At 48.2% G+C, this 17,174-nt stretch overlaps 2 protein-coding genes across 15 annotated transcripts in view; both read right to left on the reverse strand.

Moving 5' to 3' along the window:
- AKAP8L (A-kinase anchoring protein 8 like) overlaps window positions 1-13,421 on the reverse strand; it is a 38,025-nt gene extending 24,604 nt beyond the window's left edge. Inside the window, exons 1-4 of one of the 11 annotated variants that reach the window (XM_074530230.1) lie at window positions 13,143-13,421; window positions 9,937-9,969; window positions 5,719-5,935; window positions 3,028-3,595 (exon numbers count right to left, since the gene is read on the reverse strand). In XM_074530230.1, coding sequence (XP_074386331.1) covers window positions 3,028-3,595; window positions 5,719-5,935; window positions 9,937-9,969; window positions 13,143-13,152 — 828 coding nt within the window. In that variant the 5' untranslated portion in view covers window positions 13,153-13,421. The other 10 variants (XM_074530234.1, XM_074530231.1, XM_074530233.1 and 7 more) reach the window with 10 other exon arrangements.
- Window positions 13,422-15,902: 2,481 nt separating this feature from the next.
- Window positions 15,903-17,174, reverse strand: part of WIZ (WIZ zinc finger) — a 77,292-nt gene continuing 76,020 nt past the window's right edge. For all 4 annotated transcript variants that reach the window (XM_074530198.1, XM_074530195.1, XM_074530196.1 and 1 more), the window contains one exon: window positions 15,903-16,887. In XM_074530198.1, the coding sequence (XP_074386299.1) occupies window positions 16,719-16,887 (169 nt within the window). In that variant the 3' untranslated portion in view covers window positions 15,903-16,718. The remainder of the gene's footprint in view (window positions 16,888-17,174) is intronic.

A 17,174-nucleotide genomic window follows, 5' to 3' on the forward strand; every position in this document is an offset into this window, starting at 1 on the left:
TGGGGGGAGAAATGGAGTGAGAAATGGGGAAATTGGGGAAAAAATGGGGGAAAATGGGGGGAAAATTGAGAGAAATACTGAGAAAAATTTGAGAAAAAAAATGAGGAAAAAAATGAGGAAAAAATGAGGAAAAAATGAGGAAAGAATGAGGAAAAAATGAGGAAAAATGAGGGAAAAATGAAGGAAAAATGAGGAAAAAATGAGGGAAAAATGAGGAAAAAATGAGGGAAAATGAGGAAAAAATGAGGAAAAAATGAGGGAAAAATGAGGGAAAAATGAGGGAAAAAAGAGGAAAAAATGAGGGAAAAATGAGGGAAAAATGAGGGAAAAATGAGGGAAAAATGAGGGAAAAATGGGGAAAAAATGAGGAAAAATGGGGAAAAATGGGGAAAAAATGAGGAAAAAATGAGGGAAAAAGGGGGGAGATTGGGGGAAGAAATTGAGGAAAAATGGGGAGAAATTGGGGGGAAAATTGAGAGAAAAAATTGAGAAAAATTTGAGGAAAAAATGAGGGAAAAAGGGGGGAGATTGGGAGAATACCCCTAGAAAGTCAAGGAAAACCATGATAATTTTATGGAAAACCATGGGAAAACCACGGAGAAATCATGGAAAACTCATGGAAGTCATGGAAAACCATGGGAAACTCATGAAAATCACGAAAACCATGGGAAAAACCACAACAAATCCATGAAAGAATTACAGAAAACCATGGGAAACCATGGAGAAATCATGGAAAACCCATACAAAGTCAAGGAAAACCATGGTAATTTCATGGAAAACCATGGGAAAAATGCGGAAAACTCATGGAAAACTCATGGAATACCCCTAGAAAATCAAGGAAAGCCATGATAATGTCATGGAAAACCATGGGAGAAACCACAACAAACCCATGAAAGAATTACGGAAAACCATGGAAAACCATGGGAAATCAGGGAAAACTCATGGAAAGCATGGAAAACCATGGGAAAAACCACAACAAATTCATGAAAGAATTATGGAAAACCATGGGAAAACCATGGGAAAACCACAGAGAAATCATGGAATACCCATAGAAATCATGGAAAACCATGATAATTTCATGGCAAACCATGGGAAAAAGCACAAGAAACCCATGAAAAAATTACGGAAAACCATGGGAAACCATGGAAACTCATGGAAAACCCATAGAAAGTCAAAGAAAACCATGGTAATTTCATGGAAGACCATGGAAAACTCATGGAAATCATGGAATACCCGTGGAAATCATGGAAAACCATGGAAAACTCATGGAAATCATGGGAAAAAGCACAACAAATCCATGAAAGAATTACGGAAAACCATGGGAAAACCACGGAGAAATCATGGAATACCCATAGAAAATCAAGGAAAAACCACGATAATTTCATGGAAAACCATGGGAAACTCATGGAGAAATCATGGAAAACCAATGGAAATCATGGAAAACCATGGGAAACTCATGAAAACCATGGGAAAAAGCACAACAAATCCATGAAAGAATTACGGAAAACCATGGGAAACTCATGGAAAATCGTGGAAATCATGGAAACCCATGGAAATCATGGAAAACCATGGGAAAACCACGGAGAAATCATGGAATACCCCTAGAAAATCAAGGAAAAACCACGATAATTTCATGGAAAACCATGGGAAACTCATGGAAATCTCATGGAAGTCATGGAAAACCATGGGAAAAACCACAACAAACCCACGAAAGAATTACGGAAAACCATGGAAAATCATGGAAAACCATGGGAAACTCATGGAAATCTCATGGAAATCACGGAAAACCATGGGAAAAACCACAACAAACCCATGAAAGAATTATGGAAAACCATGGGAAAACCATGGGAAAACCATGGGAAAATCATGGAATACTCAGGGAAAACTCATGGAAAACTCATGGCAAACCATGGGAAAAATCACAACAAACCCATGAAAGAATTACGGAAAACCATCGGAAAACCATGGGAAAACCACAGAGAAATCATGGAATACCCCTAGAAAGTCAAGGAAAACCACGATAATTTCATGGAAAACCATGGGAAACTCATGGAAAACCATGGGAAACTCATGGAAAACCATGGAAAACTCATGGCAAACCATGGGAAAAACCACAACAAATCCAGGAAAGAATTACAGAAAACCATGGGAAAACCATGGGAAATCATGGAATACCCATAGAAAATCAAGGAAAACCATGGTAATTTCATGGAAAACCATGGGAAAACCATGGAGAAATCATGGAAAACTCATAGAAATCATGGAAAACCATGGGAAAAACCACAACAAACCCATGAAAGAATTACGGAAAACCATGGGAAATCATGGAAACTCATGGAATACCCCTAGAAAGTCAAGGAAAACCACGATAATTTCATGGAAAACCATGGGGAAACCATGGAGAAATCATGGAAAACTCATGGAAATCATGGAAAACCATGGGAAAAACCACAACAAACCCATGAAAGAATTACAGAAAAGCATGGGAAAACCATGGAAAATCATGGAAACCCATGGTAATTTCATGGAAAACCATGGAGAAATCATGGAAAACCATGGGAAAAACCACAACAAACCCATGAAAGAATTACGGAAAACCATGGAAAATCAAGGAAAACTCATGGAAAACCATGGAATTATCATGGAAAAGCCGTGGAAAATTATGGAAAGATCAAGAAAATAATGGAAAACTCATGGGAAATCATGGAAAAACCATGAAAGAACAATGGGAAAACCATGGAAAAAATCATAAAAAACTAGGGAGAAATAATGGAAAACTGATGGAATACCCCTAGAAAGTCAAAGAAAACCATGGGGAAACCACGGAGAAATCATGGAATACCCCTAGAAAGTCAAGGAAAACCATGGTAATTTCATGGCAAACCATGGGAAAAAGCACAACAAACCCATGAAACAATTACGGAAAACCATGGGAAACCATGGAAAACCATGGAAACTCATGTTAAAAATGCCAAAGCCCCCAGCAAACGCCGGGAATCGCTGAAAATCCCCAAACCCCAGACTCACCCTGCACTCGCCGTCCCACAGGCGCCAGGCCCGGCGCTGCCGTTTGGTGCCGCGGGCGGGGCCCGGCGGGGGCGGGAACAAAGGGGGCGGGGCCTGGCGGGGGGCGTGGCCTCGGGGGGCGGGGCCTCGGGGCTCGGCCCAGCCCCCTCCCCGCGGGCGGAACCCCGCGAACCCCGCCCGGTCCCGGCAGCCCCAGGGCGGGCGGGAGCCCGGGAACGGAGCCTGATCCCGGCGGCGGCCCAGGAAACCGGCGGGGTCGGGCTCGGGCTCGGCGGGGAAATCGGGATAATCGTTGGGATAATCGTTGGGATAATCATTGGGATAATCATTGGGATAATCGTTGGGATAATCGGGATAATCATTGGGGTAATCGGGATAATCATTAGGGTAATCATTAGGATAATCATTAGGATAATCAGGATAATCATTAGGGTAATCGTTGTGATAATCGCTGTGATAATGGCCGGGATAATCGCTCCGGTAATCGCCGGGGTAGCCGAAGGATGCCCGGTACAGATCCCGGTGCTCGCTCACGCGGGAGTCGCCGTAGGATTCGTAGGGATCGTACCTGAGGGGAAAATTGGGAATTCTGAGGGGAAAATTTGGGAATTCTGAGAGGGAAAATTTGGGAATTCTGAGAGGCAATATTTGGGAATTCTGAGGGGAAAATTTGGGAATTCTGGTAGGTGAGAGGGAAAATTTGGGAATTCTGAGAGGGAAAATTTGGGAATTCTGGTAACTGAGAGGGAGAAATTGGGAATTCTGAGAGGGAAAATTTGGGAATTCTGGTAGCTGCGAGGGAAAATTTGGGAATTCTGGTAATTGAGAGGGCCCATATTCCCATTCCCACTCCCCATCCTGTTCCACCATTCCCATCCCTGTTCCATTCCCAAATCCCATTCCCACATTCCCAATCCCCCAATCCCATTCCCTCATTCCCATTCCCACATTCCAAATCCCCCATTCCCAATCCCAGTCCCACATTCCCAATCCCCCATTCCCAAATCCCAGTCCCACTTTCCCAATCCCTCAATCCCAATCCCATTCCCACCTTTCCGGGGCAGCCCTGTAGCCCCGTCCCGGCATTCCCTCATTCTCAGGGTGCTCCCCAGTTCCCCCATTCCCAATCCCCCATTTCCAATCCTCCATTCCCAATCCCCCATTCCCATTCCCATCTTTATGGGTTGGCCGGGTACCCCCGTCCCGGTGCCCCCTCGCTCTCGGGGTGCATCCCGGCGCTCCCCGGTTCCCCCATTCCCAAATTCCCACATTCCCATTCCCACCTTTCCGGATTGGTCCCGTACCCCCGTCCCAGCACCCCCTCACTCTCGGGGTGCATCCCAGATCCCATTCCCATTCCCACCTTTCCGGGTACCCCCGTCCTGACGCCCCCTCGCTCTCGGGGTGCATTCCGGTTCCCCCCGGTTCCCTCATTCCCAAATTCCCCCATTCCCATTCCCATATTCCCACATTCCCAATCCCATTCCCACCTTTCCGGGTACCCCCGTCCCGGTGCCCCCTCGCTCTTGGGGTGCATCCTGGATCCCATTCCCCCATTCCCATATTCCCCCATTCCCATTCCCACCTTTCCGGGTACCCCCGTCCCGGTGCCCCCTCGCTCTCTGGGTGCATCCTGGATCCCATTCCCCCATTCCCATATTCCCCCATTCCCACCTTTCCGGGTACCCCCGTCCCGGTGCCCCCTCACTCTCCACGTGCATCCCGGCTCCCCCCGGTTCCCCATTCCCATTCCCATTCCCACCTTTCCGGGTACCCCCGTCCCGGCGCCCCCTGGTTCCCCATTCCCATTCCCACATTCCCAATCCCATTCCCACCTTCCCGGGTACCCCCGTCCCGGTGCTCCCTCACTCTCGGGGTGCATCCCAGATCCCATTCCCATTCCCAATCCCCCATTCCCACCTTTCCGGGTACCCCCGTCCCGGCGCCCCCTGGTTCCCCATTCCCAATCCCCCATTCCCAATCCCCCATTCCCAATCCCCCATTCCCATTCCCACCTTTCCGGGTACCCCCGTCCCGGCGCCCCCTGGTTCCCCATTCCCAATCCCCCATTCCCAATCCCCCATTCCCAATCCCCCATTCCCATTCCCACCTTTCCGGGTACCCCCATCCCGGCGCCCCCTGGTTCCCCATTCCCATTCCCATATTCCCACATTCCCATTCCCACCTTTCCGGGTACCCCCGTCCCGGCGCCCCCTGGTTCCCCATTCCCAATCCCATATTCCCCCATTCCCACCTTTCCGGGTACCCCCGTCCCGGTGCCCCCTCGCTCTCGGGGTGCATCCCGGCTCCCCCCGGTTCCCCATTCCCCCATTCCCATTCCCACCTTTCCGGGTACCCCCGTCCCGGCGCCCCCTGGTTCCCCATTCCCATTCCCATTCCCAAATTCCCCCATTCCCATTCCCACCTTTCCGGGTACCCCCGTCCCGGCTCCCCCCGGTTCCCCCATTCCCAATCCCCCATTCCCATTCCCACCTTTCCGGGTACCCCCGTCCCGGTGCTCCCTCGCTCTCGGGGTGCATCCCAGATCCCATTCCCATTCCCAATCCCCCATTCCAATTCCCAATCCCCCATTCCAATTCCCAATCCCCCATTCCCATTCCCACCTTTCCGGGTACCCCCGTCCCGGCGCTCCCTGGTTCCCCATTCCCATTCCCAATCCCCCATTCCCACCTTTCCGGGTACCCCCGTCCCGGTGTCCCCTCACTCTCGGGGTGCATCCCGGCTCCCCCCGGTTCCTGCCGCGCTTTCCCGGGGCCGTCGCCGCCCTCGGCGCTGCCGTCGGTTTGGGAATTGCCCAAATCCCAGGAATTGCCGGCGGCCGATCCGAAGCCGAAGCCCCCGGAGCCCTCGGGGCCGCAGCCGTAGCCGTAGGCATAGCCCTCGTACCCTGGGGGAAACGGGGATTTATGGGATTTATTGGGAATTCCTGGGAATTCCTGGGGATTTGGGATTTATGGGGATTTATTGGGAATTTGGGATGCATTGGGATGGAATGGGAATTAGTGGGAATTCAGGATGCACCAGAATTTAATGGGAATTATCGGGAATTCAGGATTCGCTGGGGATTATAGGGAATTCAGGATTTAATGGGAATTATCAGGAATTTGGGGTTTACTGGGATTTACTGGGAATTATTGGGAATTCAGAGTCTACTGGCATTTAATGGGAACTCACGATTTAATGGGAATTATTGGGAATTTGGGATTTACTGGGATTTACTGGGGATTATTGGGAATTCAGGATTTACTGGGATTTAATGGGAATTATCAGGAATTTAGTGTTTACTGGGATTTAATGGGAATTATTGCGAATTCAGGATTTACTGGGATTTAATGGGAATTATCAGGAATTAGGAATTCACTAGGATTTAATAAGAATTATCAAGAATCTGAGATTTACTGGGATTTACTGGGAATTATTGGGAATTCGGGGTCTACTGGAGATTATAGGGAATTCAGGATTTACTGGGACTTAATGGGAATTATCAGGAATTTGGGGTTTACTGGGATTTAATGAGAATTATTGGGAATTCAGAATTTCCTGGGGATTATCAGGAAATCAGGAATTACCAGGAATTATCGGGAATTCAGGATTTACTGGGATTCACTGGGGATTATAGGGAATTCAGGATTTACTGCACTTTATAAGGAATTACCGGGAATTTGGGATTTATGGGATTTATTGGGAATCCCTGGGGATTTGGGATTTATTGGGATTTACTGGGAATTTGGGATGCATTGGGATGGAATGGGAATTAGAGAGAATTTGAGATTATTGGGATCTAATAGAAATTAGCGGAAATTCAGTATGTACTGGGATTTAACTGTAAATTAACAAAATTTGGGAATTATTGAGAATTCAGGATTTACTGGGATTTAACAGGGATTAGCCGGAAGTAAGGATTTACTGGGATTTAATGGGAATTATTGGGAATTCAGGATTTACTGGGATTTAATGGGAATTATCAGGAATTTAGGGTTTACTGGGATTTAATGGGAATTATTGCGAATTCAGGATTTACTGGGATTTAATGGGAATTATCAGGAATTAGGGATTCACTGGGATTTAATAAGAATTATCAGGAATCTGAGATTTACTGGGATTTACTGGGAATTATTGGAAATTCGGAGTCTACTGGGATTTAATGGGAACTCAGGATTTAATGGGAATTATTGGGAATTTGGGATTTACTGGGGATTATTGGGAATTCAGGATTTACTAGGACTTAATGGGAATTATCAGGAATTTGGGATTTACTGGGATTTAATGGGAATTATTGGGAATTCGGGGTTTACTGGGATTTAATGGGAATTCAGTATTTACTGGGATTTAATGGAATTATCAGGAATTTGGGGTTTACTGGGATTTAATGGGAATTATTGGGAATTCAGGGTTTACTGGGATTTATTGGGAATTCAGGATTTACTGGGATTTAATGGGAATTATCAGGAATTCAGGATTTACTGCGGTTTATAAGGAATTACCGGGAATTTCTGATTTACTGGGGATTATTGGGAATTCAGGATTTACTGGGATTTAATGGGAATTATCAGGAATTAGGAATTCACTGGGATTTAATGGGAATTATCAGGAATTTGAGATTTACCAGGATTTAATGGGAATTATTGGGAATTTGGAGTCTACTGGGATTTAATGGGAACTCAGGATTTAATGGGAATTATCAGGAATTTGGGATTTACTGGGATTTAATGGGAATTATTGGGAATTCGGAGTCTACTGGGATTTAATGGGAATTATCAGGAATTTGAGATTTACTGGGAATTATTGGGAATTCGGGATTTACTGGAATTTACTGGGGATTATTGGGAATTCAGGATTTACTAGGATTTAATGGGAATTATCAGGAATTAGGGATTCACTGGGATTTAATGGGAATTATCAGGAATTTGAGATTTACCGGGATTTAATGGGAATTATTGGGAATTCGGGGTCTACTGGGGTTTAATGGGAATTATCAGGAATTTGAGATTTACTGGGATTTACTGGGAATTATTGGGAATTCGGAGTCTACTGGGATTTAATGGGAACTCAGGATTTAATGGGAATTATCGGGAATTTGGGATTCACTGGGATTTAATGGGAATTATCGGGAATTCAGCATTTACTGGGATTTACTGGGGATTATTGGGAATTCAGGATTTACTGGGATTTAATGGGAATTATCAGGAACTAGGGATTCACTGGGATTTAATGGGAATTATTGCGAATTCAGGATGCACTGGGATTTAATGGGAATTATCAGGAATTAGGGATTCACTGGGATTTAATGGGAATTATCAGGAATCTGAGATTTACTCGGATTTACTGGGAATTATTGGGAATTCGGGGTCTACTGGGGATTATCGGGAATTCAGGATTTACTGGGATTTAATGGGAATTATCAGGAATTCCCATTAATTATTCCCATTAATTATTCCCATTAATTGGGAATTCGGGGTCTACTGGGGATTATCAGGAATTCAGGATTTACTGGGATTTAATGGGAATTATTAGGAATTTGGGGGTTACTGGGATTTAATGAGAATTATCGGGAATTCAGAATTTCCTGGGGATTATCAGGAAATCAGGATTTACCAGGAATTATCGGGAATTCAGGATTTACTGGGATTCACTGGGGATTATAGGGAATTCAGGATTTACTGGGATTTAATGGGAATTAGCGGGAATTTGGGACTTACTGGGGATTATTGGGAATTCAGGGTTTACTGGGATTTAATGGGAATTATCATGAACTAGGGATTTACTGGGATTTAATGGGAATTATCAGGAATTTGAGATTTACTGGGATTTAATGGGAATTATTCGGAATTCGGGGTCTACTGGGGATTATAGGGAATTCAGGATGCACTGGGACTTAATGGGAATTATCAGGAATTTGGGGTTTATTGGGATTTAATGAGAATTATCGGGAATTCAGAATTTCCTGGGGATTATAGGAAATCAGGATTTACCAGGAATTATCGGGAATTCAGGATTTACTGCGTTTTATAAGGAATTACCAGGAATTTGGGATTTACTGGGGATTATTGGGAATTCAAGATTTACTGGGATTTAATGGGAATTATCAGGAACTTGAGATTTACTGGGATTTAATGGGAATTATTGGGAATTCGGAGTCTACTGGGATTTAATGGGAACTCAGGATTTAATGGGAATTATCAGGAATTTGGGATTCACTGGGATTTAATGGGAATTATCAGGAATTTGAAATTTACCAGGATTTAATGGGAATTATTGGGAATTCGGAGTCTACTGGGATTTAATGGGAACTCAGGATTTAATGGGAATTTTTGGGAATTTGGGATTTACTGGGGATTATTGGGAATTCAGGATTTACTGGGATTTAATGGGAATTATCGGGAATTTGAGATTTACCAGGATTTAATGGGAATTATTGGGAATTCGGAGTCTACTGGGATTTAATGGGAACTCAGGATTTAATGGGAATTATCAGGAATTTGAGATTTACTGGGATTTAATGGGAATTATTTGGAATTTGGGATTTAATGGGAATTACCAGGAATTTGGGATTCACCAGGATTTACCAGGATTCACTGGGGAACTGGGGAGAGCTCCAGGATTTACCAGGAATTCAGAATTTACTGGGAATTTGGGATCAGTTCCCAGTTAATTCCCATGGAATTTGGGGTCATTCCCAATTGTTCCTATGGAATTTGGGGTCGTCCCCACTGAATTTGGGGTGGCAAAACTCGCCAATTTTGAATTCAGAGCTGTTCCCCGTTCCAAAAATGCCAATTTTTTTGCTGAATCTGGCGAGAATTTGAGACCAAAATTTGGGAAAGGAGAGGTGGGAGCTTCCCAAGGGATCTGGGGATGGATGCAGGGGGAGGAAATTCCTACACTTGCCTCTGCTCGAGCCCGAATTCCAATCTCCGTACCCTAAAAAACAGAAAAATCCACGTTAGGATCCCAAATTCCCCCAAATTTCCCCCAAAATTCCCCCAAATCCGCAGGGAATCGGCCCCAGGAGCCCCAAATTCCGAATTTCCATCCAAGCCAGGAAGGGTTCCCAGCCCTGGGGGTTTGGGGGTGCTCAGGAAAGGGAAATTCCTGCTGGGAAATTGGGGGAAAGTGGGGAAAAATCAAGGGGAAAATGGAAAAAAATTGGGAAAAATGAGGGAATATGGAAAAAACTGGGAAAAAAGGGGGGGAAATGGGGGAGGAAATGGGAGAAAAAGGGGAAAGAATAGGAAAGAAATGGAGGGGGGAAATTGGGGAAAATGGGGAAAAATGGGAAAAAAGGAAAAAATTGAGAAAAAATTGAGAAAAAAATTGAGAAAAAATTGAGAAAAAATGGGGGGGAAATGGGAGAAAAATGGGAAAGAAATGGGAAAGGAAATGGAGGAGATAAATGGGGGGGAAATGGGAAAAAACAGGGGAAATTTGAGAAAAAATTGAGAAAAAATTGAGGAAAAAATGGGGGAGATGGGGAGAAAATGGGGGGAAAATGGGGGGAAAATGGGGAAAACCAGGGGTAAAGAGAAAAAAATGGGAAAGAATGAGGAAAAATGGAAGAAAAATGGGGGAAAATTGGGAAAAAATGGGAAAACTTGGAAGAAAATGGGGGGAAATTGGGATAGAATTAGGAAAAATGGGAAAAGTGGGAAAGAATGAGAAAAAAATGGGGAACAAAAAGGTTTGGATCCCGTTCCTGCTGTTCCCGGCCGCCCTCATTCCACAGAGCAATTTCAGCCCTAATTAGCGGCTCCTCATTAGCATAAAAACCCAATTAAAGGGTTTGGGCGCTCCTTCCCCGCCTGCGGGTGGGAATTCTCCGGGAATATTGCGGGAATCGCTGCCCCGGCCCTCGGGTGCGGCCCAGGTGAGGGAACGGGACGGGATTCACGGGAAAATGGGGAAAATGGGAGAAAAACGAGAAAAAATGGGATAAAAACGAGAAAAAAACGGGATAAAACCGGGAAAAAATGGGATAAAAACGGAAAAAATGGGATAAAAACGAGAAAAATGGGATAAAAACGAGGAAAAAAGGGATAAAAAACGAGAAAAAAATTGAATAAAAACGAGAAAAAAAGTGGGATAAAACCGAGAAAAAATGGGATTAAAACGGCTCGGGAGGGGTCGGGGTGGGAATAAACCCGGGCGGGGATGGAACCGGGAATTCCCGGGAGATGTGAACGGGACCGGGCTGGGAGAAAATCCCGGTTTTGGGAGCAAATTTCCGGGAAATTGGGAATTTCCAGTACTCAAAGCGGGATCAGGAGACTCAAATGGAGCTGGATCGGTTTTAAATCCCGGTTTTGGGGATCGAATCCCGGTTTTGGGATCGAACTCCCGGGAACTGGGGCTCTCCCAAAGAACCCCGGTCCCTCACGATCACCCCCGGTCTCGGTGTCCCACAGGTCCCTCAGGGACACCCCCGGCCCCTCACGGTCCCCTCCATGTTCCGGTATCGCCCCAGGCCCTCACGGACACCCTCGGTTCCTCACGGGCCCTCAGGGCTCCCTTCCATGTCCCGGTGTCCCTCCGGTCCCTCACGGTCACCCCCGGTCCCTCACAGATACTCCCGGTGTCCCTCACGGTCACCCCCAGTCCCGGTGTCCCCCCGGTCCCTCAGGGCTCCCCTCCACATCCCGGTGTCCCCCCGGTCCCTCCCGGTATCGCTCCGGTCCCTCACAGACACTCCCGGTGTCCCTCACGGTCACCCCCGGTCCCTCACAGACACTCCCGGTGTCCCTCACGGTCCCTCAGGGCCCCCTATCCCCATGTCCCGGTGTCCCCCCGGTGCCCTCAGGCACACCCCCGGTCCCTCAGGGCTCCTCTCCATGTCCAGGAACCCCTGAGTCCCTCACGGTCCGGGGTCCCTCACGGTCACCCCCAGTCCCGGTGTCCCCTCGTTGACTCAGAGAAAGCCCCGGTCCCTCAGGGCTCTCCTCCATGTCTCTGTGTCCCCCCCGGTTCCTCACAGACACCCTCCGTGTCCCTCACGGTGATCTCTCTACGTCCCGGTGTCCCCCCGGTTCCTCACAGACACCCTCGGTGCCTCAGAGACAGCCCCGGTCCCTCACGGTCCCTCAGGGCTCCCTTCCATGTCCCAGTGCCCTCCCAGTCCCTCAGAGACACCCCCGGCTCCCTCACGGTCCCCCCGGTGCCTCAGAGACACCCCCGGTCCCTCACGGTCCCCCCGGTACCCTCAGGGACACCCCTGGTCCCTCACAGACACTCCCGGTGTCCCTCACGGTCACCTCCAGTCTCGGCGTCTCCCGGGTGCCCTCACGAACCCCCCAATCCCGGTGTCCCCCGGCCCCTCACGGTCACTCCCGGTCCCTCACGAACCCCCCGGTCCCGGTGTTCCCTCAGCCCCTCAGGGACCCCTCCCCGTTCCCGCTCTGCCCTCACGGCTCCCCCCAAACCCCTCAGGGCTCCCACACCGACCCCAGCGGCCCCTCACGGGCCCCAGCGAGCCCCTGACAGACCCCGCCGCCTCTCACGGATCCCTCCGCCCGTCACGGACCCGCAGTGGCCCCTCACGGTTCCACTGCCCCTCACCCTCACGGTTCTCGCCCCTCACCGACCCCAGCGGCCCCTCATGGACCCGCCAGCCCCTCACGGTTCCACCACCGCTCACGGATCCGCCGCCCCTCACGGACCACAGCGAGCCCCTGACAGACCCCGCCGCCTCTCACGGATCCCTTCGCCCGTCACGGATCCCGCCGCCCCTCACTGACCCCAGCCAGTTCCTCACGGACCCGCCGCCCCTCACGGTTCTGGCTCCTCACTGACCCCCAGTGAGCTCCTCACGGATCCCTCCTCCCGTCACGGACTCCCCCGCTTCTCACTGACCCTGCCGTCCCTCACGAATCCCACCGCCTCTGACGGACCCCGCCGTCCCTGACGGTTCCCGCCCATCACCGACCTCAGCCGCCCCGCACGGATCCCTCTGCCCGTCACGGACCCGCCGGGCCTCACGGTTCCCGCTCCTCACCGACCCTAGCGGCCCCTGACGAACCCACCGCCCCTCACGGACCCCTCCGGCCCCTCCTGGTCCCGGTACCCGCGGTCCCTCCCGTCCCGGTGCCGCCCCCTCCCCTCACCGTAGCTCATGATGGCGGCGCCTCCTCCCCTTTCCCGGGCGGTAACGGCGCCGCGCCGGCCCCGCCCCCTCGCGCTGATTGGCCGCGCCGCTCCGCCTCCCTTCGCGCTGATTGGTCCCCGCGGGTCGCGCCTCCCATTGGCAGCCGGCCGGTGTCGTTTATCGCTTTCCCCGCGATGCGATTGGTTAAAGTGAAAGTCTTCTGGATGAGGAGGCGTGGCCTCCGGCCGCTCTGCTCCCCCATTGGCCAGCTACGCCGGCTTAGGGCCTATCGTGTGACAAGCGCACCTTTAGCCACACCCACCCGCCGCAGCACCGGTTGCTATTGGCTGACTCCTCTGAGGCCGCGCCCCCTGTGGCGCCCTCACGTGGCCGCTGGCTGCGGTGCGGTGTCACCTGGGGTCACGTGTTTGTCACGTGCGGCGCGTGTCACGTGTTCGTCACGTGGGGGACGCGGGGACGGAACCGGGGTCACCGGGGGGGTCCGAAATCCCAAAAAATGATCCCAAATCCCCAAAAACGACCCCAAATCCCCAAAAATGACCCCAAATCCCCCAAAACGAGCCCAAATCCCAAAAATGACCCCAAATCCCCGTTCTTGATATCCCCAAAAATGATCCCAAATCACGACCCCACATCCCCAATGTCCCCAAATCCACAAATCCCAAAAATCAACCCCAAATCCCCGTCCGTGTGCCCCCAAATCCCAAATCCCCATTCTCTGGATTTCCCCAAATTTCCCTGGATTTTCCTGGAATTTCCCCAAATTTCCTTGGATTCTCCCAAATTGCCCTGGATTTTCCCAAATTTCCCTGAAATTCTCCCGAATCTCTCTGGATCCCTCCCAAATCCCCTTGGATTTTCCATAATTTTTCCTGAATTATCCCAAATTTCCTTGGATTTCCTCCAAGTCCCTCTGAAATTCCCCAAAATTTCCCGGGATTTCCTCAAAATTTCCCTGGAATTCTCCCTGGATTCCCCCCAAATTTCCTTGGATTTTCTCCAAATCTCCCTGGATTTCCTTGGAATTCCTCCAAATTTCCCTGGAGTTCTCCCAAATTTCCCCAAATTTCCTTGGATTTTCCCCAAATCTCCTCAGATTTCCATCAAATCCCCCTGAAATTCCCCCAGATTTCTCCCAAATTTCCCCCCAAATTTCCCTTTATTTCCTCAAATTCCCCCAAATTTCCCCCAAATCCCTCTGGAATTTCCCTGGATTCACCCCAAATTTCCTGGAATTTCCCAGAATTTCCCCAAATCCCTCTGGATTTCCTCGGAATTTTCCCCAATTTCCCCTCAAATCCCCCTAAAACCTCCCCCAATTTCCCTGCATTTTTCCCTGGATTCCCCTAAATTTCCTTGGATTTTCTCCAAATCCCCCTGGATTTCCATCAACTCCCCCTGAAATTTCCCAAGATTTCCCTTTATTTCCTCAAATATTTCCTAAATTTCCCGGAATTTCCCCAAATCCCTCTGGAATTCTCCCTGGATTCCCCCAAATTTCCTTGGATTTTCTCCAAATCCCTCCAGATTTCCCCAAATTTCCCTACATTTCCCCCAAATCCCTCTGGAATTTACCCCAAATCCCCCTGGATTTCCTTGGAATTCCTCCAAATTTCCCCAAATCTCCTCAGATTTCCATCAATTCTCCCTGAAATTCCCCCAAATTTCTCTGGGTTTCCCCCAAAATTTCCCTTTATTTCCTCAAATATTTCCTGGAATTTCCCAGAATTTCCCCAAATCCCTCTGGATTTCCTGGATTCACCCCAAATTTCCCTGGAATTCCCCAAATCCCTCCAGATTTCCTCAGAATTTTCCCCAATTTCCCCTCAAATTCCCCTAGAACCTCCCCCAATTTCCCTGGATTCCCCCCAAATTTCCCTGGAATTTTCCCTGGATTCCCCCAAATTTCCTTGGATTTTCTCCAAATCCCCCTGGATTTCCCTGCATTTCCCCCAAATCCCTCCAGATTTTCCCAAATTTCCCTGGATTTCCCTAAATTTCCCCAGAATTCCCCCAAATTTTGCCCAAATTTCCTTGGATTTCCCCAAATCTCTCTGGGTTTCTGCCAACCATCTCCAGATTTCCCCCAAATTTCCCTGGAATTCTCCCAATTTTCCCTGGAATTTCCCTCAAATTTCCCCTGGAATTTCCTCCAAATTTCCCTTAAATTCCATGGAATTCTCTGAAATTTCCCCCAAATCTCCCTGGAATTTCCCTCAAATCCCTCTGATTTTAAATTCTCCCAAATTTCCCCCAAATTTCCCTGACATTCTCCCAAATTTCCTTGGATTTTCCCCAAATTTCCCTGGAATTTCCCTCAAATCCCTCTGATTTTAAATTCTCCCAAATTTCCCCCAAATTTCCATAGAATTCTCCCAAATTTCCCTGGAATTTTCCCAAAATTCCCTGAATTTTCCCAAATTTCCTTGGATTTTCCCAAATTTCCCTGGAATTTCCCTCAAATCCCTCTGGATTTTCCTAAATTCTCCCAAATTTCCCCCAAATTTCCCTGAAATTCTCCCAAATTTCCTTGGATTTTCCCCAAATCTCCCTGGAATTTCCCTCCAATCCCTCTGATTTTAAATTCTCCCAAATTTCCATAGAATTCTCCCAATTTTCCTCCAAATTTTCCCCAAATTTCCCTGGAATTTTCCCAAATTTCCCAGAATTTTCCCAAATTTCCCAGAATTTTCCCAAAATTCCCTGAATTTCCCCCATCCCCAGCCCAGTCCATGCAGAAACTCCGTTTTTTCCCGGATTTCATCTCCAGAAGAATTTAATCCATCGTCCCCCAGTGCCGGGTACAGGAACCGCCGGAAACGTCCCGAAAAACGTGGAAATAAAATTTTTAAAAAAGGAAAAAACCCCAAAAAAACAACAAAAAAAAAATTTCCATTAAAATTCCTTCCGTAATCCGGAAGTTTGGGGATTCCCAAATAAAAACAGAATTTTTTCCTTTTTTTCCTTTGCTTTCTACACAAATCTAGAGTTTAAAAAAGTCGGGGTGAGGGAGGAAAAAACGGGAATAAAACCAAGAAAAAAAAATAAAAAAAATCCAAAGGAATTTGGGGAAAATCCGGAGCCGAATCCTCCCGGAATTTTGGGGATTCCCACGGGATTTCCTTGGGAAAAAATGGGAATTTTTGGGAACATGCAACCCCGGAACTGAGGCAATTCCGACATCTACGGGGCCACTAAAAATAAAACCAAAAAAAACCAAAAAAAATTCAGGAATTGAAGGAATTTACAGCTCTGCCAAGGGTCCAAATGTACAAAATCCACAGCGTTTCCCCCCGGGAATCCCTGCTGGGAATCCTGGGAATTCTGGGAATTCCCTGCCCGGCTTCTTTGGGATACAAAAAGGGGAATTTTTATCTTCATTTCCCGGGAACGGGGGGCAGAATTCCTGAAATTCCCGAGGGAATGCTCCATGTGTGTGTAGTGCTTGCGGCTGTCCCAGCCCAAAAAACCCAAAAAATCCCAAACTCGCCGCAGAAATCGGGGCAGAATTTGGGGGGTTTGATGGGTGGGTTGTTGATTTTTTTTTTGTGTGATTTTTTTTTGTGTTTTTGTTTTAATTCCCAGGGGTTTGGGAAAGGGGGGCGCTCAGGGCCGGCGGCTCTGGGGGGGCCTCGCTGGGCGGCTCCGGGCGCGAGAAATCGGTGGCGAGGATGTGGCGCTGCAGGTGCCGCAGCCACTGCTCCTGCACGGCCTGCGGGCCCTGGAACTGCGCCTCGCAGAACCTAAAAAATGAGCAAAATACGGGTTTAGAGAGGATTCTGGGGATTCTGGGGAAAAATCTGGGGTTTTAGGGAGAATTTCTGGGGTTTTTGGGAAAAAATCCGGGATTTTTAGAGATAATTACGGGGATTTTGAGCCCTGGAACTGCGCCTCGCAGAACCTAAAAAACGGGAAATAATGGGGTTTAGAGAGAATTCCAGGGAGTTTGGGGGAAAATCTGGGGTTTTGGGAAAAAATCCGACATTTTTAGAGAGAATTCCGGGGGTTTTAGAGAGAATTCCTGGGGTTT

The sequence above is a fragment of the Zonotrichia albicollis genome, chromosome 32 (genome assembly GCF_047830755.1).
Source record: "Zonotrichia albicollis isolate bZonAlb1 chromosome 32, bZonAlb1.hap1, whole genome shotgun sequence".
In the NCBI taxonomy this organism is placed as follows: domain Eukaryota; kingdom Metazoa; phylum Chordata; class Aves; order Passeriformes; family Passerellidae; genus Zonotrichia; species Zonotrichia albicollis.